Source organism: Aquila chrysaetos, chromosome 3 (assembly GCF_900496995.4).
Source record: "Aquila chrysaetos chrysaetos chromosome 3, bAquChr1.4, whole genome shotgun sequence".
In the NCBI taxonomy this organism is placed as follows: Eukaryota; Metazoa; Chordata; class Aves; order Accipitriformes; family Accipitridae; genus Aquila; species Aquila chrysaetos.
In genome coordinates, this window is record NC_044006.1 from 22,927,909 (window position 1) to 22,953,662 (window position 25,754).

A 25,754-nucleotide genomic window follows, 5' to 3' on the forward strand; every position below is an offset into this window, starting at 1 on the left:
TTCAAAGTGAATACAAGCTACAGGCAGCAGATTCTGTCTGTATGAAAGAAAGGCAGGACACATCTCACTGACATTGCCAGACTTTTCAATCTGATGCGGAGAGCTGCCAACAAATGTGTTCAGGAAGTTGGGAACAACTGTTAAGCCTCTGTGCACTATAGTTTTGTGTTGTTGGGCCATCCAGTGCTTTGGTGACATGCAAAAGGAAGGGCGGAAGAGTCTCAAAAGGCTGAAATACAAGTCTTGGCTCTCTAAAGAACATTCTATCTGTCCACAGCTCAGTCTTAGACATACACTCCTCAGCACCTCACTCTCCTCTCGCCTCCAACCCAGCTTTCAGAGGTGGATGACCACGTTCCGTGCTGTAGTATGGTGAAGATGCATCCAGTAAAGTTTCTGAGATACCTGGATATTGTAAGGATGAAGGACCATTTCAGAGTAGAGGCACCAATTCATCAGCCATTTGGCCTTCTGAGGTTTAGTTTATGCAGTAGTTCTGTTCTGGTTTGAAATCATCCGAGCGCATTAAATACGTCGGCCGAGTTTCCAGATAGCTCATGCAATCTTTATTACCCCATGGCATAATTTACTGTCCTGAAGGAGAAACTAAGACACTCTCCAAACACCAGCATTGTTTCCAGAAGCAGAAACTGGGTGTTTCCTCCAAAACCCACTGAAATCTCTAGGGTGAAGCACCTCAGAGCAAAGAATGGTCCTGCACCCTGGTAGACCTCCTACCCTTGCACAATCTCCAGGTGCTCCTTTTGTACCTTGAGGAGTTCAACCTGACTCAGCTTTGATTTCCCTTGACCTCAGTGGGCTGCACTTACTCCCTCTTTGATTTCCCTGTGGCCTTCTTTGTCAATGAGGGTATTTGATCAGTTTTCCTTTCCCAGGAACACAACCTTGAAGCCCAGTTCTTCCGTAGGGCCTTCAGTGAATACTAATCCTCTGGATTTTCATGGTTGTTTAAACCCAAGCTTCCCTTGAGTTCCAGGCCTTTGGGAAAGCTGGGTTTATAATTCACCTTCAGAGATGTGGTAGCCTGAGAGTCGGTATAGCCACATGCACTTGCTTATTAAACACCATTGCTGTTCACTTAGCTGGCACAGAAGATGCATATCTCCAAAAAAAGAAGTGAACAAACCCAGCATTACATGCATCCTTCTGGATACTTTTTTAAAAGTGAGAAAATAACAATATAGCATGAACAACAAACCCCAAGTATTTATTCTTCCCAAAGCCAAAGATTTAGAGCATTCATGCTGACCAGCAAGGATAAGTTAAGGGGAAAAAGCTATTAATTTTGGAAGGAGAAAAGATATAAAAAGAGGATACCCCAAAAAAAGATGCTTCCAGTGTTACCCAAAACTCACCCAGGACCCTGACCATCACCACAGTGCCACAGCACCCACCGCAGCTCAGCAAGAAGTGACAGCAGCCAAGAGGTCTGTGCAAATGACAGCCAGCACCCTTACGTGACGAGTAGCAGGCAGGGAAGCAAACTCAGGCCAGGGTTGCGTGCAGGTAGGGCTGCTGCTGCGGGGAGAGAACAGAGCAAGAAGCAAGCAGAGCACTGCAGAACTGCAACACTGGCAGCATCACGGGGGGATTTTTTTTGGTCTCCTGGGTCAGAGCCATGGAGAACGGCATCGAAGATTAGGCCTGATCCTTGGCTATCCAGGCTGGGGTCTGATGGCATGTTTCCCTTGAGTGGGTACCTTCCTTTCTCAGTGAAGAACGCAGCCCTCCACTGCACCGCAGCAGCTCCTGTGGCAGAAAAGTTCCCACCCCACGGGCGAGCGGTTTCCAAGAGCTCCCTGTGAGCCATAGCAATGGCCTGCTTTCAAGTGCAAAGAGAAGCCAGCACCTATTGCAGCTACAGCAAGAACTGCCAGCACAAGAGAAATCCCACCATGCACACAGCTTATAAAATCAAGGACAGCAGGCTACCTAGGGCAAGGCAACAGTTTACACAGAACAAGCAAACATCTGTTTTGCCATTTGTGAGACCTTATGATTAATTTATGTAAGCCCTGAAAGATCATTTGAAAGCATTTATAGAACTGACAGCTCCCTCTAGAAGCTGGTGTGGGAGGTGGGTTTCTGCAGGGCTCCCCAGCACAGCAGCAGCCAGCCTGGCATAGAACTGTGCTGGAAACTGCATTATGCTCCGCTTAATTTCCATCACTCGTACACCTGCCTTACAAACCTTCCTGGGTGCAATCAAATAATTTTACGTTCCCATTTTCTGCTGCACATTTATTTCTTTTGCCTTCCCTGGCTCATACGCCACTGTCACTTGTCCCCTGATCGCACTATCAATGAGCGCAGGGGTTGAAACTCCTGACCAAGGTGACAGCCGAAGGGATTCAGGAACTGGACTTGTGGGGTTGTGTCCTTGCTCCCCAAGGCCCAGGAAGGTACCGCATGAGGCCACAAGCGCCTGAGTTGGTCCACTGCGATATCCAGATAAAACACATAAGCCTGTAAAAAAAGGACTTATCTAGTCTGAATTACTATTTAACATCTTATTTTTTAGCTATAATAGGAGAAAATACCTTCCTCAAAATGCTCGTGTCTCAATACTACAGTCTTGCAATAAGATACATGCAGGTAGACGCTATGATCCCAATTTAAGTGGGAGTCCTCTAGGCTCACATCTCTGAGAATATTTGCTTTTTGAAGAGGACAGGACCGATCAGGTCCAGATAGACCAAATAATATCCCAGTATGGTATTTATCGCTAACAGAATGTGGTTTTCTCGAAGTAGAACTTTTCTCTTTTTAAACCTTAAGCATCAACTTTCATTAATAGATCCCACTCCAAGTGCTCCTGAGAGCTTCCCTTCTTGCTCTCACTTCTGCACAGGGCCCTGGATCCCTCCCGTTAACCATTAACTTTCTGATCACGAGCCTCCCCCAGGCTCGGAGCGGGGCCGACAGGAAGAATGATCCTCTATAGTCGCCAACACCGTACCTGGATGTGCCCAGCATGGCATCGGCCCTTCTCACGGTTGTCGTATGGCACTGCGTCATACTCGTGCAAGCCCTCCAAAAGTTTATTTTGGCATTACTGCTCGCCAGCTTTCTCTCTGTAGCAAGTATGTGATATAAATGGTATTATTTCCCTCCCGACCTCACAAACATCCCTCTCCTCAAGGTATGAGGCTGTCTAATCTTTCCATGAATTATTGCCTGACTACCCCCTCCTCCAGGGAGCTCTTCTAGCATTACTTAGCTCTCACTATGTGTGCAGGATTTTTTGTGTTCCTCATTACCTGGTGTTTAATCAGTGGGCTGTTTCCTCCCTCAGTAAAGAAGACACTAGCTAACAGCAGCCCTCACTTCTGTCTCTGTTGGAAAACACAGGACGTTTCCTCCTTACTCTGTACTGTCACATTTTGTCACTACAGATTTTGCATCATATTAGGTGGGAAAATTCACACCCGTCTCCCGCTCAAAATAAACAAACCACACAACATCCAATTCTGCTTTCTTGGAACTCAAGTAAAAACAAACCAACCACGTTCACTTCTATAATTTTTGTTTTGACCTAAGTTTCACCAGTTCCAGCAACCTTAAAATCTTATAACTTTTCAACCACTTCTGTGTCTAAGAATTTAAAAACTAAACGTGGTGATGGCTTCTTCTTTTGCTTTGACTGAGAGATGAAAGCAAGGGATCCAGGTGGAAGATTTATCACCTTAAAAGAATAGGAACAAAGTTGAATAATACACAACAATGCAACTTTTCTGTTATTTTATTGGTATTAGTGAAGAAAAATTTAAATTTCACCTTTCTGATGTGTTACAATTGCTTTCTCTGGTGGGTGGACAGCTCCTACTGCTTATTTAAAGGCTAAATAATACTTCCCGATTGCATGATTAACTTCCACACTTTAAGTTCTCATGTGGTATTGCTTTCTTCCTCTGGGTATATAAAATGGTCCATTAAGTCCATGATTTTTTTCAGAATCAACTGTTTTTCTATCTACTGTTTTAAGATACATTCAAATAAAAAGATACTTAAATTTACTTGCAATAAGTGCACACATACAACAGCAAAGAGAGCTGATGACATTTTACTAAAACATTGTTAAGTTCATAGAATAAATAGAAGTCTTCAAACACATGCAGTAACTGACCGATGTGTTTTTTCTTTCTCAAAAAATATCCTTAGTGTCCATAGCACTACTGCAGTAACTACTTCATTCAGAAAAAAACCCCACCCACCTATCTCTCATCACAAAGACTAAGACAGTTTCATTTATACAAGAAATTATCAGTGCTAATGATTTAGTAACAGTCTGGTACAAACAGCAATTCACGGCAATTACGTGTAGTGTGACAATGGTAACAAACGGGGAGCTTGATTTAGATGCCACAAGAAGTGCAAGAAAAAGAAAGTGGATGTTAAACCCTCCCCCCTTCGCTCTTCTCCATCCCCCCTTCCAAAAAAACCTATGTCTCAGTTCAGCTCTAGACACAAGCTCCCTCCAGCCTGTTCCAGTTCCAGGATATTTCAATTCTTTCTACAAGCACCCAGCAGAAGTTTGGGAGAAACAGAGAAAAAAATTGCAATATAGATTAGGATTGCCTGGCTGTAACTAAAGGTTGCGTGAGGTCTTTTGTTTCCTTTCTGAAAAAGCAGGGGGGATATATGTTTGGTATCAGGAGGTATTTTTTCAGTTTAAAACCACTGTGAAATAAAGCGTTTCCCATAATTTTACCTATGCTAAGGTCCAACTTTGGACAAAAAAGGTTTCTCTGAAAACAGAAAACGGGTGGGGAATATTCTCACCCTGCTTACAAGGCCACAGTCCTTGACATGCACAAAACCTGAAGATCAGCATGAGGACTACAAGTTGCTCTTTCCAGCTTGTACCACTCCGTTACTAAATGTTTTTCATGGTTCTCTGCTGAGGTTTCAAGGACACACCTTTTCCTAATACTGGTTTTGCTACATGTTCTTTTATAACATTCTTATCTGTCAATCTGTTCCGCAACTTTGACTTCTAGGAAGTCACTGCCATGTTTACCTCACGAGTTGTGAAAACTGTTTTCTTTGGGGGCACTGACAAAGCGTGTTTCAGTGGCAGCAACACACAGTAAAGCATTTTCCCTTCCACAATCCAGTGCAGCATTGAAAAACAAAACGAAAAAACAAAAAAAGAAGTCGCACAGAGTGTAAGCGTGCCAAATGAAACAGTGGTGGTAGGAATATGTCGATATTCCAGGTAACCAGTAGGCCTGCTGACCTCAACACAGTATTAGTGCAAGTTTACCATCTTGGGGAGGAGGAGAATACAGAACAAGGAAAGAAAAAAAAAAAAAAAAGTTTCATCTGTTCAGGCACAATAGCCAGGCACTCCAATAACCCAGCTCAACTCATCTACAGAAGCAAAATTATAACTACCGCGTGTTAAACTGAGTGCTTTTTTTCAGCATTTAACAAAGCACAAATGCTCCCATGTTTCAAGTGATGTAATGCGAGGTCTCACATAACACATTCAGTAACTTCCCATGCACCTTTGACTCAAGTTAGGCTAGCTACAGAATTCACGTTTTCCTAGTCAAGTTATTTTTTGTTGGTTTTGTTCTGTTTTTTTCTCTCAGTGCATCTTAAAAAAAAACCTTTTCAAAAGGTTAGCAAGTTAACCTTAATACAGCAATCATAACGTAGAGACTTTTGCACTCAATTGAACAGTAAAATAATCCAATTAGTTACAATAGATCTGGTACATATTTACACATTTTATACAAACTTTACACATTTCTCCCATTAGGCACAAAGTTGATTTGTCAAACTCAAGAGGCAATGAAGGGGCTGCAGGGAAAGGAAAAGAAGATCGGAGAAAGAATCCCGAGTACTTTTATTTAAAAAGACTAGCTGTAAAAATAAAGTCCTTCATCGTAAGCTAGTTTGCTTCGGGAGCTTGGTTCCCATGAGGATCCCCGAAGTGAGAGACGTCGGGCCTTTCATTTGCATGCTGGAACCCACCATGGTGGGGAAGCTCCGATTCCTTCGGATGCCAGTGTTCAGCTGGATGCCCCCGATGGCACTGGTCACGGCAGGGCAGCCCAACGGGAGACTGTCTGGTGCCAAGCCTCCAGGAACAAGGGCCCTCACCGGTCCTTGCGCCCCACAGAGAAGAGGTCCCTGGTCATCAGTTAAAGGAGGAGCTGACGTTTGCCCTGAACTCACAACTTTGGCGATACCGAACCTCTTGACTTTGTCCACGAGGTTAAGGTTGGAAACAGACACGTCAGTCTGACTCTCACTGTTCCTGATGTTCTTTTTATTCCTCACCTCCTTCAAGATTGAGCTAGCCGGCTTTGAAGCCAAGAAGTTGTCATAAGGTGGGCTGGTGCACTTGAACTCAAAAGATGGAGGGGATGAAGAAGGTGTCTGCATAGGTGAGTTTGGTGGAGTGGAAGGAATGATCGCCATTTTAGGGGGGTAGGTGTTCAGGAGGGTGCCTTTGCTGGCTCTGTCCCAGCTCTGCGGATTGTACACTGCTGCTGAGATGCCCCTTTCCTTCAGCAGCCACACCAGCCCCAGAGACGTGCTCATCGTCGTCGTGGATTCCCGGAGGTTAGTGAAGGATTCGGCCAAACTCAGACGCCGAGGAGTACAGGGAGTAGCCACCGGGGTGCCTTTCAAATTGTTAATGCTGCCACAAGCTGGAGTAGGTGCTGCATTAAGGCTGAAAACAAAGGAGCAGGCAAATTATTCTCTCCCCTGGGGAATTAAAACTTACCACAGGCAAGATTTTTAACCCTGAACAGGGCCTTTTATCCATTTTTAGAGCGCACGGGAAGCTGACAGTTCCCAGCTCCTCGCAAATGTGATGACAAGTGCAAAACCATCATCTCTTACAAAACGCATCTCTCCACTTTGCATACTTCACCACCCAGTCTCATGGGATTAATGCATTGCCCCCCCCCCCACCTCATTTCTTCTGATAAACTATTAAATTGACAGGTTTGTGATCAACACCTTCAGTTTTTCTTCCTGATCTACTGGCTGTCACAAATCCCAGTTGCTTCCATGAGACAAGGAAACAGGGGGACTTGACCAATGGTGTAAGCAAGACAAGGTTTACTCTTTAGTGTCACTTCTGAGCATACAGAATTGCTAGTCCTTCTCGTACTGCTGGGTCATAGCAGAGAGAACGGCACAGGAGGAGGGGAACATATTTGCTATGGAAGCATTTGTAGCAAAGCTGCTAGAAGTTGGCATCATCATAAGCATGCACTTCTGTAAGGTCATACCCTTCTTCTGTTGAATTTGCTTTCATTTATGGGGAAGGGGACGGGGAATTGGACTTTTGATGGAGATGCACAGTTGTGTGAATAGTCATCAAAAGAGATGAGAAAATATAGTTGAGCTCTTGGTTGTCAATTGGTCAACAGGTAACTGACAACTCACCAGCAAACCAAGCACGAAAAAGAGCCATTCTAGTGTTAATTTGGTAAAACATGAATTTCTGTAGTTTGAAACATGGCTAAATTGCTCCCCAATTCCAGTTCTTTATTCTCAAACTATGTACAGGCAGTGGACAAGAAAATATTAAGTGGGCAATAACCTGCACGTTTAGAACAAGTGACAGACATTACAGACTTACGTTTAGTGCCGTACAGCATTTTGTTTTCTTAAGCACGCTACTGCTAGTTATTAGGGGTTGGGATTTCTTGAGGCATATGAAATAGCATTCATTCTGGTAGATCGTCCTCTCCCCACAAGCTGACCATCTGAATGAACACAGACTGAATGCAGCACCTATTTCCAAAGAATTACCAACACAAACGAGACATTCCAAATCCTCTGTGCCACAGTAGGAGATCTCATGGACACTGAGGTTTGAGTGTTTCTGGCACTACAGTGCCATCCTTCAAAAACCTGTTCCTAATAGATCAGGTTAGCCACAGCATGTTTACCTATGGGTAATCCCCACTCAAAATTTATGGCAGTCCAAGGAATGCCATTCATTAAATAAGGCGTGGTGTACTCAGTTATTCCAGAAACAAGGCATGTGGGACATCCATGACACTCCAAATTAATGCCTATTTGGGAGAATCCCAAGGGTTCCATGTACCTTTAAAAAAAAGCTTTCCAACTTTTTCTAACCATGCTCAAGTGATGGTTTTTTGCCATATATACATGCACGAAAAACTGAATTCCATGGCAATATTTCCTAGGCATGGATTCATCCCCTCTAATGGCATTTAAAGGGTCTTGAACAATGCAACACAATGCTAACAGAGAATTCACTGACCTGAGAGCTCACCACTGTTCAAGGAAGGAACTCTTCCCCTTCATCTTGCCAGGTGAGCAAGTAGAAGACACTCAGCAGAGTCACACAAAAACCAAAGCCAATGCAAGAGAGCAGGAAAACTAAGCAGCTGGGAGGGGAAAGAACAGGGGAAAGAGCGGGATCTTCCCTTTTCAGCAGAGTCAGGCTGTTGGACTGGCTTAGCCATAACACATAACTTTAACTTGTGTTCTCTGTACCAAGAAATGCATCAAATAGCCACACTGAGACAATCTGGTCGGATTTCCAGGTGTAGAGAAGACCCAGGCCGATAAACGAATTGCACCCTTTTTGCCCATATGGACAAAAAGGCCTAGATGATGTCTTGACTGGAATCTGCAGTCTCATTTCACCTTACATTAATGAACTCTGTGTAGCCAACACTACTATGCATGTCAGGTTAGACACCCTGGAATGTTTTGTTCTGAGCCACAGTTTGTGATGAGCTTAGATCATCATCTCATGGTATATAGTGATCGGGTGACATGAGTTAACGTAACACTACAAACTCTAGTCCAGTGATCTTCTAAAAATCAGCAGTACTTAAATATCTTTAAGGAACTCCTTAATTAAGGAAATAACAGCCTGATGCTATGAAGTCTCAAGTCATGTCTTCTTTCCATGGCTAAATAGGATCTGACCAACATGATCTCTTGCAGTGATTTGGAACTGTACCAACTGCTACTGTAAGCAAGTGAAACTGCCGAAGGCTTTTCACCCTGCAGTTGCAATTCAGCAAGAGGATTCCCACATATTCCTCCTCGTAAACCGTAGTGAAGCACATGTTTGAGAAAACTAGTATTAAGACTGGTGCAATGTGAAAAGCAGCCTTGCTAAGTGGCTCCAGAATTGGTCTCCTTGCACCCCCGTGTGCTGTGGCTGTCAGTGCATGTGGGAGATGTGCTAAGGCAAGCTCTCCCTCCTTAGATCCTCTTCATTCTGCCTGGACTGAATCAGGGACAGGGGAGAAGGACACCCCATAGCAGAGCTAAGGAGGCCACACGCACCCACGGCAGCATGCACAAGGGCAAGGCTGAGCGGAAAGGAGAAGTTAGATCACAATTCTTCTCTTAAGCACTGATTAAAGCTGGACCTTCATGGCTCTGATTCCAGTTCATGGTGGAACTAAAGAGCAGTGACAGCCACTGTGATGCATCTCACACACTGGCTAAACACAGAAGTACAGGAGTCTTGAAAAGCATGAGGGAGGGAAAAGAAAGAGAAAGATAACTTACTGTGTGAACTGACTTTCTACAGGGTACGACCAAGTACATTTTGGAAACCCAGACATGGGGTGTTTATTATCAGGCTTCTAAGATGTCCTAGTCATGAGATGAAAACTACGGCACTCCAGTGGCTTATTAACTCCAACAGCTTCATTCTTTCCAGCTCCAGATTTCAATTGCACAGATATTTAGATTAGTATTTCTACTAATTTGTCAGCACAGGTACATACTACAGTGCAATTAAAAAAACCAAAAGACATCCCTGCAAGAAAGCAATTGTTACATAAGTGTTGCTTTTTTTGTCTGTTTGCTCATTTTGGTATTGCTTTAACTTGGAAATATTTTCCCCATCAAACTGACCAACACTGCAGAGCAGCCTGGACACAACCACAGAAAAAGACTCAAACAGGCCTCAGCCACTCAGCCCAGTGACAGTTTCAGAGTTAGACTGAGAAAAGAAACAAATAAATGAGCACCTCATTTTGCTAGATGAAATTTAGTCAGGTTAGAGCGTCACCTCGGTTAGAGGCTAGGTTAAAACACAACCAGGTAGGTAAATATCAAAACTCTTTGGGTTAGCTGGTGCCACACACACTAGCATTCCTTACACATGGCCCTGCCAACACAGAGGCTGCTGGCAATGCTGCTCACCCCCTGCCACGCTGGGTCATAGTGTGTGCCCTATACCTCCTCTCAGCATAACGAGACATAATGCAGTTTCCTCGTCCTCCTCACATGACCTGTGAAGAATCATTTATAGTTGGTGAGGAGCTCCTTAAACATGTCTGCTGAAAACACCATATTGTTTATTTTGCTCTTTTTCCTCCTGAATGAATGATGAACTTTGGCGTAACTAAGGCACCTGAAAATGTACTGAATTTAGCTGTCAGTTATGGCTGATTTGTTAGATTTAGTAACCAATGTAATCAAGGAGTTTACTATGACCACAGTTAATAGCAATTCAACAATAATAAGAAAATTAAAATAGAACTGCAGCCATATAAAAGGATCTCTTCAGTAACAGTGCTGAGGGAAAAGGAAGACAGAAGACAGTAAAGAAAAACCAGCCAGGCCACGCTTAACTAACTTAGTTCAGAAAGGGAAGCAGAAAAGTTACATTTGATCCTCATCCATTTCCTTTCCACCTCGCAGGTTTGCATATTTAATGCCCTTACTTTTCATGCGTTCCTTAGGTAGTCAGTGCCCATCTCGTGTCTAAACAAGTCTAGACACATCATCTCTGAACGGGGACCTACACAACGGTACACTCCCACACAGGAGCTGGAAGGGGCAGAGAAAGGGATGAGGCATTGGCCTTTTAAACAGAAAAAACATTCTTTAAATACCGATTTGCTAAGGAAGGAAAGTTCCCTCTTCAGGTATGAAATTCACTCACCCCCTCTGGTTCTCAGATCTTCACCTTCTGTAGGGCTATAGAATTGCCTTCTATCGGCATGTACTGCGTATACATGCCAATTGCTATTACTAAGCCAGTTCATTGGTTTCAGTCTGGCTACTATGAACTCATTTCCAGCAATTATACCAAGGAACAAAGTAGACTGTTCCTTTTTTTGATTAAGACATATTTCCTCCTCCATTCCTCATGTACTTCCTGGATACTGTTCTACATTTCTTTACCTGCACACCCCTTTTTCTTCTGCACCAAAGATACAGATTTTTCCTCCCTGAAAAAATCTCGTATTTTTTGCGAGAGACCACATTCTGTGCTCACACATGAGGACTACAACTAGTTTGGGATCAAGGGTAGTCTGGTTTGGATACTGGAAGCCAACTTAGTTATGTCCGATCCTGCAATATTTTAACTAGAAACAACAACATTTAAGATGTTTTGGTTGGCTTTCTAAAACATTACGCATGCCTCTCAGATAAAATCAGGTTGAGGTAACTCAAAATGGGAGGAATAATTCAGGGGGGGTGTTGTAATTCACCAGTGCAGCTAATGCTTTTGCTTATGCCATTACTTTGCCTTTCCTTACAGGGAAAACTCTGACAGAGCGGAACGCTTTGCCATCATGGGAAACCCTTACCTTGGTGTGACTCGTGTGAGTTCATCGGAAGGGTGCAGAATGCGGCAGGTGGTGAAGGTGAAGGTGGAGTTGGTTTGTGACATGCACTTCCCAGGATGAGGTACTAAATTAGAAAAAAGCAAATTCTTTGCATTTTACATAGAAAAGGGGAAAACCAAACTTCTGTGTGCTGATAAGACAGATGCAAAAAGTGATGAGGTACCTCAGACAGGATCAATGCAAGAAAAGTGAAACGCAGAAGTGCTACAGTGTTCCAACAGACACTTGTTCTCCAAAACAAACACATCTAGGACTCCATGGCCAGCGCTAAAGTATCTGTTGAAACTTCCCCATGATCACTAATACTGCAGATAACTCTTGCTCAAACCAAATTTAGGCAAGGCAGTGCTTGAAATGCTAGTCCTCATCTAAACTAGCAACTTTCATCAGTGGGAAATTACAAGCAGCATTTTTCTAGTACCAGCTCAGGAGCACTACGATTTTCTGAATGCTCATGCATTTCAGCTTTTAGATTGATCCACAAAAAGGTATCCCCATTACTTCTCAGTAATGGATCCAGCTCACTAAGGCTACAGGAATGTAGATTGTTGGCGTGGGGAGGGGACAGACACATATTACTGTTTCTCTCTCTCTGACTTTTCACATCCACAGTAAGGAAAGTGGTAGTTTTTTGGATCCACTACTGTACATCTGTGACATTTCTCTTGTGCATGTGTTAAGGTTCTTTAAGACTGTATGTCCTCAGCTGCACAATATAGCAGTTTTTGAATATTTGTAAACAGTGTAGTAAATAATTTTCCCCACAAATGCTGCTGTAAAGGTGCCACTCTGTCAGTATATCAGTAATTTGGGAAAGAAGCAATACAGCTCAGTTTAAAAAAATGAAGGACTTAGGCCAACTTATTTCTTCTTAATGGAGATACTTCTGTGGATATACTAACCTGCTGTATAATGCAGCTGTGGCTGTTGCAAAATAACTACAAAATTTAAGAGCCATGCATCTGAGAAGCTGGTTGAAAAACACCCGGAGTTAAATATTACATCAAAGATATCATGATTGCATAGGTTCTCTTACTTAGTAACGAAACTTAGCAGTGGTCAAAAGACATGCACAATAAAACCCGTGTGCAGCTCCCTCCCTCTCAGTCCTACCCAACCCTGAGCCATTCTGATTAAGCCACATTTTAATACCACAGTACACAACTACTCAACACATTGCAAAGGACAAACAGACCAACTAGACCAGACACCATTCTAAACTTCCAGAGATGCTTAGCAGAAGCAAGGCAAGTCTTAATTGTGGCTGTGTTCCCTTTTTCATATATAAGTATCACAGCTCCAAACTAGTGTGTGCAGTTAGGTAGTTCTTTAAGAACACATATAAGCAGTGTGTGAAGGCTAGAGCATGGGGAGTGCGAACAGTGGAAGCAGAAGTGGCTAAGCATACAATGTGAGGTAACTTCGAGTTAGCGCTGGAATGTACCACTGTACATTAAAGAAGGCTATTTCTAAAAACCCACTGGAGTGTCATGTTAACACACTCAAATGTTAGCACAGCATAACATAACAACAAGCTCTACTTCACCTCCAGAGACGGTAATTATGATGCTTCAGGAATCCAGCTGCTTTAGAGATTAGTGTGAGTACTATAAAAGCTATTACAAGGGAGCACAGCCTAGCAATCATGATTCTCTCCATATTGTAGAGAGTTAAAAGAAAATCTGGAGAAAGAGCTCAAATAACTGGACATGAAAAAATTGGTTATTTAGAGAAAACAAAGGACTTCAACATAAATCAAGTAGAAACAAAGCAATTATCCTTGGATGATGAATAGAGAACAGAATAAAGCAATGCTGGTTTAAGATTGCAAGCTCAACCCAAAGCACATAGCTGCAATACAGTAAGTGCATTTTCCCCATCTGTAATATCCATTGGGCATCCCCTCAGATTGGAAACAGGCACATTGAAGATACATAGCTGCATTAGCAAAAGCAAGACTCATTGCTATTAATGAGTCAGAGATAGGAGAAGGCTGCTAAAAGTAGAGAAATCACTGACTCTAATAAGAGGAAACAAATTGAAATTATAAAAAAAAAAAACCCCAACAAACAATTTCCAAGGAGGTATTCCACCCTCAAATACCACTAAGAAAGTCCTGTACCAGCTTCATCCTCCATCAGTCAACAATGGGGTGTATCATATTGCTGTAGCATTTTCCATCCTTTGGACACAATACAAAGAGAGTAAGAACCTGTTGCTGTAAATGAACAAAGTTTATAAAATAGAAACAAAATTATTCATTCCTAACCTAGTAATTTTACATAATGTCCATATCCTGAGCTGGTATAAATTTGTGAGGAAGTAATACATAAGGTTATAATAAGAGAGACTATCTTCACATGTACATACAGCAAAGTATTACTTTAAATATAAACATCTGCTCCATGTGACTGCATCTGAAATAAAATGTTTTATTTAAACCCTCTTTTTCAAAGTAGTGGATGATTAACAATGAGGCTTCACATCTGTATGAAAAAAAAATCTGTATATAATTCAGTGTTTAGCAAAATTTACACAAACTTCATGTAATTTTATCCATCAGGAAAATATAAACTAAATTGTATGTGCATTTTTCCCCTAAATTAAAATTCAAGCTAAACCTTAGATTGCCACTGGATCGTGTTTTGTCTCTCAGTCATTAATGATTCTTTACCTTATTAAGCTCTCTCAAACAATTCTTAGGCATTTTGGAAAAAATGCAAAACTTCACAGCTGAGACTTTCCTATAAGCACAAACACTGTTGTAAAACATCTTTTAAAATACTGCAAAAAAAAGGCAGGTACTAGTCAAACTGACTGCAGAGAGCTCCATCTTCTGGTAAAACAGAGCTTTCCCCACTGAAAACACAGAGCTGATTTTATATAGCTCAGAGCTGTTTCAGATCCAGCTCCAGTACTGAGAGATTATGGGCCGTTCTGGTAGGTGCAAACAGCACAACAGATGCATTTAGGACACGATCTTCTGCTCAGGGAACCCTCCAACGACCGTTTAATCTGGCTTTTCAACCAGCTTGTGCAGAGAAAGGTACTAAATTACAGTAGGTAAAACAGTGGCCTGCCCCATCCACAAAAAGGCATCAAGAAATTGAGATCGAGGTAGATTTGTAAGAGGCAACTATACTAAAACACCATTAACTTTTGTACCCTTGGTTCCAAACTCAAATTTGCTGTTACACTAGATGAATAGCAAGGAGGTAGAGAGCTCTCAGCGGCCAGTAAATCTTTGCATTTTATATAAACATCTATTCCTGCAAATACAGATTTATGCAAAAATGAACTTTAAAAAAAAAAAAATCAGAAATCTTCAGAGTATGAGTTGATCCAGACTGGCACAAAGGTTTTAGTCCAACTCTGAAGCAAGCCACTCTGCTCATCATTTCTACAGAAGGGCAAAACCTGGTTTCCTGCTCTGTCAGCAGAGTGAGCAATAGAATTTGGGCATCTCTTTAGCACAGCCTGGTGAGACAGGGATGGAATGACAATCAGGTTGGGAAGTCCTTAGAGCAACAAATGGTGTTTTAAAGCATTCAAAGTTTATCTTATTGCTGAATAGAAAAAAAAAGCTCTGTCTGCTTTGGAAGAGGGTAACGAAGGACCATTAAGAGGCACTTTTTTCCTCCAGTGTGATCATTCACAATACAAGCTATGGACTTCGCTTTTGCCAGTCTATGCCACCAACTCCGTTCTTGGGCAAGGTGAAATTCCTGAAAACTAGGTGATGAAACCCCATTAGGATCCACAGGACATGATAGCTGCTTCACGTACTCTCTAAATTTAGCAGAGTTCACCCCCTCCAGGTGACTGAAGGCGAGAGCTCCGATACCCAGTGGTACCTGTACGGAGAACTCCTGGCTGATAGAACTGGGAGAATATAGGGTATGCTGGAGCCCGAGTTAACTACTACAACAAAATGGAGATGGGTGATAAACACAACAGCTGTAAAACATGAGCACGGTACTCTCCTAAAGGCATTATGTGCCTTCAGATGTCCTTTGGAAAACACTGGACTCAGGGGTAACCATGAATGCTCAAAACCTCCAAGAATCTGTATGTCTATGCCAGGATTGTTACTCCTGTTACGTTTCTCAAACAAATCGACAATACAATTATTTCCTGAAAATCTGCATTTCAAACTTTCCATTCATTTTGCCTTTGGGAACGGGAAGAGGTGAAAAATGGAACAAAGGCAGGTATTCTTTGGACAGGATTTTCTTAGCTTTCTCCTGGCTGAGGTCTTCTCATATGTATATAACCACGAAGCACAGATGTAAAAAGAATTCAAAGTATTTAATGTGGCTTCAACATGAGTTTATGCAGGCTAGGATCCCCAAATTAAAATTCTAGCATTTTAACAGCACAGATAGCAACTGCTGACAGACTTTTCTTAAAGAAATAATTACTGTGAAATATTCATGCCATTTGAAAATAAAATATATTTAAATATGCATCAATACCTTGGTTCTAAGAAAAGTTACAAAATATATTGCTTTTCTGTACAATGGTAATCTCTTAGAAGCATGTATAGTAATCTTGCTAAAAACTCAAACATAAGACATTCATTATCTGTTTCTGTGATTTAGGCACCTATTTGGAAAGATCTCCATGGCGTGGTTAAGGTCTAAACATGAAGTACAAGAGGGCTGATCCCGTAATGCCGTGCACACGTCTGTTCAAAGCAATCCATCAGTGGAACTAACAAACACAAGTACTGAAAGACCAGTTCATGCACCCAATACTAGCATGCAACTAAGCACATGCTGAATCAAGTGTAGCCCTTCCAACTTCAAAATGAGAACATTCACAACATTATTAAGTGCTTTGAATGGCTTGGGGTTTCTTGTTTGTTTAAGGGAAACCTGAAAGGCGATGAATTAAAAAAACCCCAACAACAACCAAGCACCTCCCCCCCAACAACCACCCCTCTCCCCAACACAGACTCTGTACGGTTTTACAATATAATACAGTTTCTTTCAAAGAATAAAAAAATATATTGAGGTTACTAGAAGTTTGTCCTGCAAAAATTACTTGTCCTAGATGGTATTAACATTGCTGTGTCCTGTAACTTCTTTACCATTCCAATTATACTGAGAGGCTACTTAAGTGATACACAAATTTCAACCTATTCCTGGATATCAGGCTAGAGCTGCAATTCTGGAATTTACAATCTTCCATAAAGTTACTGGGCCCGCACACAGTGTACAGCTCCAACAGACCAACTGCAGGTCATAAATTACATGTGTGTTTATTTCTTCTGAAATATTCAGTGCCATAATTGGGATATAATCTGCATATACGGTGAGGAAATTATTTTATGTATCAACGGATACTACAGGTTTCAATACAGGGACAGGAAAAATCAAGGTTCCTAATTTTTTCTTATTTAGTCAGAATGATTTCTGACTCTATCCATCACTCAACAAGAAACAACTGATACTCTGTTCTGAATACATTTATTTTGGCTACAAGACACCTTTGGCACTACCAGCAATGCTTGCTCTCCTGAGCCTGGATGTTAAAATGACTTCTCTTGGGCTCATCTCGAGCAGCACTCTGCACTCCCACAAAAAGGCAGCAAGAACAGGACCTCATAGTACTCTGCCAGAGAACATCTCCAGCGCAAAAAAAGGTAAGATACAAGCCTCAAAGCACACATATCAAATGAAGCAGATGCCTACCCAAAAGACTATGATGACTTACACCTGCTGGAAACAGTCCTTGTAGGCACTGTATTTCCAAAGACATTTTCTTCTCAGGTTAGAAGACCTGTAGCTCTAGACCGGCACGCTCTATGGCCCGCCAATGGCAACTGCAGGGAGATACTTTCTGGCTTTTACAAACCTCTTGAACTAGATTTTTCCACAACAGAGCTATCCTGGATTACAAGCAAAAGCACTATCATTAAAGATTGTATCCAAGATATCTTTCTCCCTCCCTTTTTATTTTACTTTCACATTCTCCAGCAAGAGCTTATTCTGTGCGTTGCCACCTGGAATCTCCCCTGGAATCATGCAAGCAATGAGGTCATAACCTTGTGCTTGTAACAGCGCTTCTAAGGAACCGTATGTCCACACACACCCCTACCTGCATTGCATTTCTTACACAGAAATCTAGGAGAGGCAGGAAGAATGCTGAGGAGCTTTCTTCAAGAGGAGCAATGGCTGCACAATATTTAAATACAAAAGAAATACATAAGCTAAGCACACATCTCTGGTCCCAAAAGATATTCTTCAGTGGGCACATTGTGGATCCTAAGAAACACAGCCACATTAGCAAGTGCCTAGTCTGAAAACATCCACAATTACCTTCTCCTTGTATACCACTTTACAGACTGCTTCAACAAAAGGCAGATACAGTAGTGTCTTTACTTCATTTGAGTAACACAACTAATAATGAAGTAGTGGCTCATGGATGCTCCTGAATCCTAAGCAGCTGGGCAATTTGAAGGAAGAATGAAGAATGGGAAATTAAAGTTTTCAGTGCGTTTGTTCATTCTACACATCAAAGTTACTCATTTTGATCAATTTCTCTATTGCTGTACTGTATTAAAATTACTTGGCAAACAATACAAGATGAAATAAGATTACTAGGACAATTTCATAGGCTTTTGCCAATTTAAAAGGTAGGGAATACGATTAAAAACCTTGTCTGAGAGAGCTAGAGTTTTCCCAGGCAAAATCAGCAGTAACCAGGGAATAACCTGTTGATAACAGTGACCTGTATTGAAATTATAAAGGAGAAAGAAAATGGAGGGAAATACTAGTCTTTCTTGCCAGTTTGTAATCACAGTGCAGGTCTACATTTATTTTCCTGCTCCAAAGAAAGAACTCTTCCAAATCATTACCCACAGATGTTTTACAAATCTGTTCTTAAAAAAACCCAAAGAACTAAACTATATCTATATCCTTGTCTATGTATAGTGCACGACAATAAGGTTTCCAAATTTTCAACATGTTCCTGTGTTGAATGTTCTTACAATTAGAAAATTCTTCACCCAAAGTGCAACCCAAACAGCTTTTTTTTTGCATAGTTATTGTATCCTGAGTACATGAAGAACTGCTTGTTCCCTTCCTCTCTGCAGCAACACATTTTAAAATGAATCATATCTTTTCTTGAATCTTTTATTCTGTAGACCTTAAAAAATGCCAGTTATTTCAGTCTTTGATTATTTCAGTCCATGTTTCCTAGATCTCCAGCTTTTCTTGCTGTTGTTATTCAGACTCTTCAAAATGATAAAAACCTGGATAATATCCCAAACTGTACACAAATACTGCAGAGGCAGTATTTATTTCCATATTAATATAAAAAAATTAATATAATCATTATTCCTGGGCAATAGACCTCATAGAACAAAGACAATTTCTGCCAAAGGAAAGGGACGTTGAAGGGTTTGAATGTTCGAGCACTGGAACAGGCTGCCCAGGGAAGGGGTTGAGTCACCATCCCTGGAGGTATTTAAAAGACATGTAGATGTGGTGCTTAGGGACATGGTTTAGGGGTGGACTTGGCAATGTTAGGTTTATGGTTGGACTCAATGATCTTAAGGGTCTTTTCCAACCTAAATGATTCTATGACTCGAAGTTTAATCTTAATACAACTGACTGCAAAAAAGTAGTTTATATTCAATAGCTGAAAGCACTGAACTGCCATTTCAGTAAGAACTGAGGATATTCTGCACTTGACTAAAATAACAGAAATATTATTGTCTAGCCCTGAGACAATCTAATCTTCCACAGACCAGCCAAAAAATTATGATTTATTCCAGAAAAAGGAGGGGGAAGGAAGTGTCTTCATTTAAAGTAGTTATGTAAAAACAAGAAGTCTGAAGAAAAAGGAGTTCTGGTAGTTTTCTGATTCTCGACTAAATATAATTCTTTACCAGTGGCAAATCTTAATGAAGACTAACACTCCTATATAGCTTATTAAAACAAAACAAACACACCCCCCAAAAAACCCCCAAAAAATAAACCACACAAACTCAAAACACATCTATAGTCTGAGAACCTGTAACCTTGTGCAATAATAGACTGCAAATGTCAGTTTAGAATATCTAATAACTCATGCAGTACTGTGTCACTTTAAAATGTTTAAGTCTTAATATGGTATGAATAGGAAGGATAGAATTTAATAGTGTGATGGAATGAGGGAAATGTCATTATTCTCTGCATAAAAACATCCTCTTAATTCCTCATCTCAGAGGGAATTTAAAAACAGGTAACTGTACCTGAGGTAACTGAATTAAACTTGCAAAATGTCTTTCCTTGATTTTCAAGGCACTTCCATTTGTTTCAGCAAAGGCAACTTAGAGGCACCTTTTTGTCATCATTTAATCTTTGGGTTTTTCCCAAAGTACAAAAAATCTGAAGCATAGTGTCACCTCTTATGAACAGTCAGAAGAATATCTGCGCTATAGGCATACAAAATATATATTGTCCGTACATTACATACACTGAAGAGCGTGCACTAAATACACATACAAGTTGCATACGTGCCACACAAAGGTTTGTGAACGAACCACTTCCTTTTAGCAGCCTTCTCTTATCAAAATAAGAGTAAAATATTGACCACAGATGCTGTTACTGAAAAAAAAAAAAAAAAAAGTCAAATTAAAAGATTATTAAAGAAAGGATTTTTGAGCCAATGTTAGAATGGTTATGTTCTAACTACTGCACGCATTAACGTGCAGATGCTACACACAAAGCAATGCTATGGATGCTGTTCTGAAGAGATGCGAGAATGGCCCAGTAATCAAAATCCTGTAAAGATGTCAGTTTTACTGGACTTAATGAGTTTCCCTCACCAGACCCCTCATCATCGTCAGCCGCGGACTCCTGCATCTCCTCTGTGTAAGCCTGAGATTGGCGGGGGTTATTCTTGTTGTCTGAAACAGTCACTTGTGCTTGTGACCTCTCACCTGAGGTCTCTGTGTGCTGAACTGGCGTCGAGGTAGTTAGGCCCTTGTAAGAAATGTCACCTGTCTCATCTTCCTCATAGTCATTAAGGCAGTACACTTCATCCAGGTCCAGGTCGAGGGTCCTGAAGCCCTTGGTGACAACCCCGGGCCTTGGGTCCAGGATGCCGCCCAGGTGAGGCTGAGCCAGCTGCTGCCAGTGGTGCAAAGTGGCAGAACCTTGGAAGGGAACAGAAAGACAACCAAAATAAATCAGTAATCAATCTGGGACCTACACGGCAGAAAATCCCACCTTGTTTATCCAGAAGAGCAAAAGTTTGGGAGCTCCAAACCTTTAATGTTTCTGGCTTCAGTATTTCTAGGAAGACATGCTACAAGGCAAAACTGCTTCACCTACTCTTCAGCATTTCCATGTCAATATGAAATAAACTGATCACATCAGCGCTTAGATAGGCAAAGTCTGGTGGTAAGATGTGGCATACTTGTGCACATGCACATCCCCTCCCCGTCAATATTCTCATCGCCCTAAATTCATGGGATTCAGCAGGAGTAAAAAGAATTTATATTTAACAGTTGATCTGAGCATCATCACAGAAAGCTCGAAGAGGAACATATACCACATATTCCCACATTAAACTCACACTAAGAAAAGGTGCTGAAAACATGCCAGAATTTACTACCGGTGGCTAACAGGAGGACCGCAGTCACACAGATTGCACAGCAATTTCAGCTTTCTACCATACATTAGAAAGCCGCATCAACTTCAGGAATGTGTAAGCAGGTAACACCACTGACCTATACATCAAGTCTAAATACTTGTATGGCACCTATGCTACAGGAACTCAGCTACCACATAACTAAATACTACTGTACCTGTAACTTTGTCCTTGGCAGAAAAATGTTTTGAGTAAGGAAAGAGGTACATTTTACAGATAAAAGCATTCCATATTCAGTATTCAATAGGAGACAATGAGTCAGAAACAGCAAGGCATCAGGTTAAATTGATATATACACTGAGATGGGCCCGCTGAAATCAGGGGAGGATTTATTGGATTCCCTAAGTAGTGATTAAACACTGCTCGCAAGGGTCTACGTTTTCCTATGTGCCAGCCAATCACAACTTTGTTGTAACGTGTGACTTAAAACCATACATTCCAGGTCCTATGACACAAACAAAACATCTTCATTTTCATCTCTGCAAGCTCAAATCAGAGAAGTTTTTGTTGTCTTGTTCCTGTCCCCTCTCCCCAAAGCAGAATAGTGACTCGCTCAACAAGGTGGCATACAGACCCACCAGTATTCAAAGACCAAGAACGTTCAACTCGTTGCACGGTATATGTAAAAATCTAACCCACTGTCATAACTAGGGAAGGGATGGCTCTTATATATGTTATTTTGCATCTAAGAAAAATCCCATGGAATGAGAAAAATTGTCATTTCACAATAAGGGTATTGCATTACAGGAAGCTTCTTGTAAATAGGAGGTGAACAGGTAAAAAAAAAAAATCTTTTTTTAGAATGACTGGAATCAGTGAGCAGCATTTTAATTAAGCCCATCTCATTTTTTAAAATCTGTAATTTTTAGCTCAGAATAAATGGATCTGCAAGATTACTTTAGATAACAACCCTATCCTTTTTTTTTTTTTTTTTTTTCCTTTTATTTAAAGTAAGTTTTGAGGGACTAAAGAGGCACTCTTGAGGGTCAGGAAGTAGAAACCATTACAACCCCAAAATAAATAACCGTAGGGAAGAGACATCCCTATAACTTGTATTTATTTCTGAATTGTCACAAAGGTCAAGTTATTTGCTTCTATACAAAAGAAATATTCCAGAATGTGGAGAAGTGCCAGATATTGTCAAGCCTTAAGCAAGCAGTAGAGCTTTGCTGTATGACAATACTCTCACAAATTAAAGAACAACAGAAATCAAAATTTCCTTCTGCGCTGCAAGTATAAAAACCTGTTGCTAATTAACTTCTACAAACAAGGTTCTGAAGATGTCATCTTTTTCACCTTAAAGCTCACCAAAACTTAAAGCTCAGGAAAACTCTGCAGAGTACAAGCATTTAACTGTTAATGTATCTTTCCTGTGGAAAGATATTCACCAGAATACCTGCATTTTGAGCTTTAAGATTTCTATTGACACTACATGCTCTATTGACACCGGACAGTTTTGTAAATTATGTTATCAGAAAAAGTTGGCATGAGGGAATTAGTGTGCAACAGTGGGACTGCCAAGTTGAAGCAAGAAGAAAAGTAAGAGCAAAGTAAGTATATTAATGGAGTAAATGAAATTTGTTTTTCTATTCCTGGTACCCGCATGATCGCATGTATACTAGGGGTGTCAGAGAAAGCTTAGAAATTCACGACTTGTTGCTGCCACAATTGCAACAAAGTGGGTGAAGATATAATCAGTCCAAGGTTCTAGTTTTCCTACAGGACACAGGGAGTGCTACTTCTTGCTTATGGCACAACAAGCTGCAGATGCCCAGTTCAAAAACAAACCAAACCAAAAATCCCACTAGACTGTAACTAAAGCAAGTCACATCAGCAATCATTCTATTCAACTAAAGGAAAACATGGTGGGTTTTGTTTTGTTTTGGTTTTTTATAGGTGCAAAAGAATAAGATTCATTTTTTAGTGCTTCTGTCACCCTATTTATTTTACTGTGGGATTTAAAAGATTGCTTTAAAGGAGTAGAAACCATTAACCTGAAACGTATTATAGAACTGATTTTTATTTCCTCCATTTTATGGCATGAGCACCCTTAGGAAAACAGTAATAAAAACCAAAGGCACAACTACTAATAACAGTCTGCAGGTGCAGCAGACTATTTTGCCCCAGTAGTCTGAAAGTATCCATGAAGTTGAAAAAGAAATAATTTAAAATCTCATGAAAAATACTCAGGCAAGAAACTAAGCTGAAGTGAGGAACAGAATCATAAACATCTATTTAGTAAAAGATAACAAACACTAAACTTATGAAACAGGCAGACACAAACATGACAAATGAGATATAAAACCAAAGATGAGAAGTACTTCAAAAGGTGCAATAATTTTGAGGAAAAAAATGACTCAGTGAGAACAATGAACAAAACCAGGAAAAAAACCCCAGACAGATAGAAAGATGATAAAGACTTCAAGAGTTTATTGGAAGAAAAAAGCAGATATAACGGAATGGTGACAGAAATCTATTACAGTAATAGCAACCAGTAACGGAAACAAAGCTGGATCATCCCTTCTCTCATGTGGTACAAGAATTTTTATGATCATTTAAAAGCAGTCCTGAAAACAACCTACTAAAATCTGCTAAACAGTATGGACTTGTGCACTATGGCTACTGTTTCATTTGAATAGGTAGATACAGCACATCACTTTCTTCAGGACACAAGAAGGGTTATTTTTGCTTCTGATTATGTGTCATGGTAAATGCTCCTTATAGATAAATTTGTTCTAAAAAGATGAAAAAATGGAACTTTTGCAATTAAAACACACACACAATGTAATGTAACACAAGAGTTCTGTTAAAGGAAAAGAGGGAGAGAGAAACCAAAGCTAAATTACCTAACTAGCATATCTGTGAAGTACTACAGGAAAACAGCTTCATTTTTTTTTAAAACCTGAAGGACTTTACTCAACTAACTTCCAGCAACATCCTGAAAGGACTGAAGAAAGCCAGGTAGACTATACCATATGTGCTCTGTCAGCTTTATTAAGACAGACTACAGAAATGCACTTTGAAATAAAGCTCTAGCCCTGACTACCATCTACCTATATCTTGCCTTTTTCTGAGACAATATATGGAGGAAATTTGACTTAAAAAAACCCCACCAAAACCCAAAAACCAAACCAACACAAAACAAACTATTTCACACTTGAAACCCAAAGCCATAGAGACTCATGTGTGGCCACTCAAACAGCCAACTGAAGTCCAGAGGTCATTTTTAATCACAAAAATAGTCTTGTAAGACCAACTGGACTATTTGAAGTAGGTAAAGGTCTTTCCAGACACTTATTTGCAGAACTGAGATTTGATGAACTAATACTCTTCCTGCTTAGATTTCAGATACTCAACCACCTTCCTTTTGTAAGTATGAAATAGCAACACTAAGATTTAGGTCAGATGTAAAGCTGCACTGCTGAGGCATGTGTGGCCTCTAACATTTATTTTACTGCCTTGGCTGGAATTGTTTCCTAACACTTTTAAGGCTTGTGGAAAAATCTAGTCATTAGAAGATTTCAAACCAACAGCGTGGATTACTGTCTCTAAAGTAAAAAGAATATGTATTGCAAAGATTTCCTGCTTTCTGGTGATGGATAAGAGACCACAAAGAGTCACTAAGAAGAACAGATAAAGGCCGAGGCCCTTTGTTATCACCTTCTAGTGGTTTCACAATCTGAAGCTTTTCTGGCAGGTAGGAGCGACTGCTGATAGACATTCCTGAATATCCAGTGAATTCTGAAAATCTGGAGTGCGTTCCCAGCGACATGATGCTCTCTGTGGGGGTAACAGAACCACTACGGAGTTCACCCTTTTCTGCCAGTTCCCGCAACTTCCTTTCCTGCTCTTCTTCGAAGAACTTGCGCTCCGAGAGGTAATTCTCCCGCCTGAGGGACAGCCTACGAAGGGCAGTCTCTAGGTCACTGGAGCCTGGAGTCCCCGGAGTTCCAGGCTTCTTCATCCTGTCTTCATTTCTAAAACATAACAGAGGACATATACACACATCCCCCGACACAAAAAAAAAAAAAAGGGGGGGGGGGGGGGGGAGAAAAAAAAATTCTTAGAGATACTTAAAACTTCCACATGACAGTTTTGAGACATTCACCAATACCTTTAAATTACTATGTCTGGGAACAACTTGGTACTCGTCCAGAATGCTCAAAGACAAACACCAATATTTTCTTTCTCTTTCATACAAAAACTGTTTTGAATGCTAGCTCCTGCCTGGAAACTCCTGGTTGGAAAAGCTGCACTTTACTTAAGAGCTTCCTCCTACAAAGAGATGAGAGATGTCTACTTGTTGTGTCTCTCTTGGTTATACAAGCTCAAGTAAGCAGGCCACACCTTACAGGGCCAGCACTGCAAGATTACTATATTGAGTCACATATGCTGACAAATATTCATTGTTTTGAGATGTTAAGTTGTTTTTACTAGAAAGTATACACAGCATAATGTGGAGCTGTATGGGGGGAAGAA

At 40.8% G+C, this 25,754-nt stretch overlaps 1 protein-coding gene across 14 annotated transcripts in view; it reads right to left on the reverse strand.

The window, feature by feature from the left end:
* Positions 1–3,745: 3,745 nt before the first annotated feature.
* The window catches only part of TRAK1 (trafficking kinesin protein 1), a 140,533-nt gene continuing 118,524 nt past the window's right edge, over positions 3,746–25,754 (reverse strand). For 6 of the 14 annotated variants that reach the window (XM_030007987.2, XM_030007985.2, XM_030007990.2 and 3 more), the window contains 4 exons: positions 24,936–25,252; positions 20,449–20,778; positions 11,592–11,694; positions 3,746–6,709 (listed from right to left, as the gene is read on the reverse strand). In XM_030007987.2, coding sequence (XP_029863847.1) covers positions 5,911–6,709; positions 11,592–11,694; positions 20,449–20,778; positions 24,936–25,252 — 1,549 coding nt within the window. In that variant the 3' untranslated portion in view covers positions 3,746–5,910. Of the gene's footprint in view, positions 6,710–9,552; positions 9,806–10,194; positions 10,284–11,591; positions 11,695–15,919; positions 17,475–17,852; positions 20,779–24,935; positions 25,253–25,754 lie in introns of those variants that run through there. The other 8 variants (XM_030007986.2, XM_030007992.2, XR_005932034.1 and 5 more) reach the window with 7 other exon arrangements.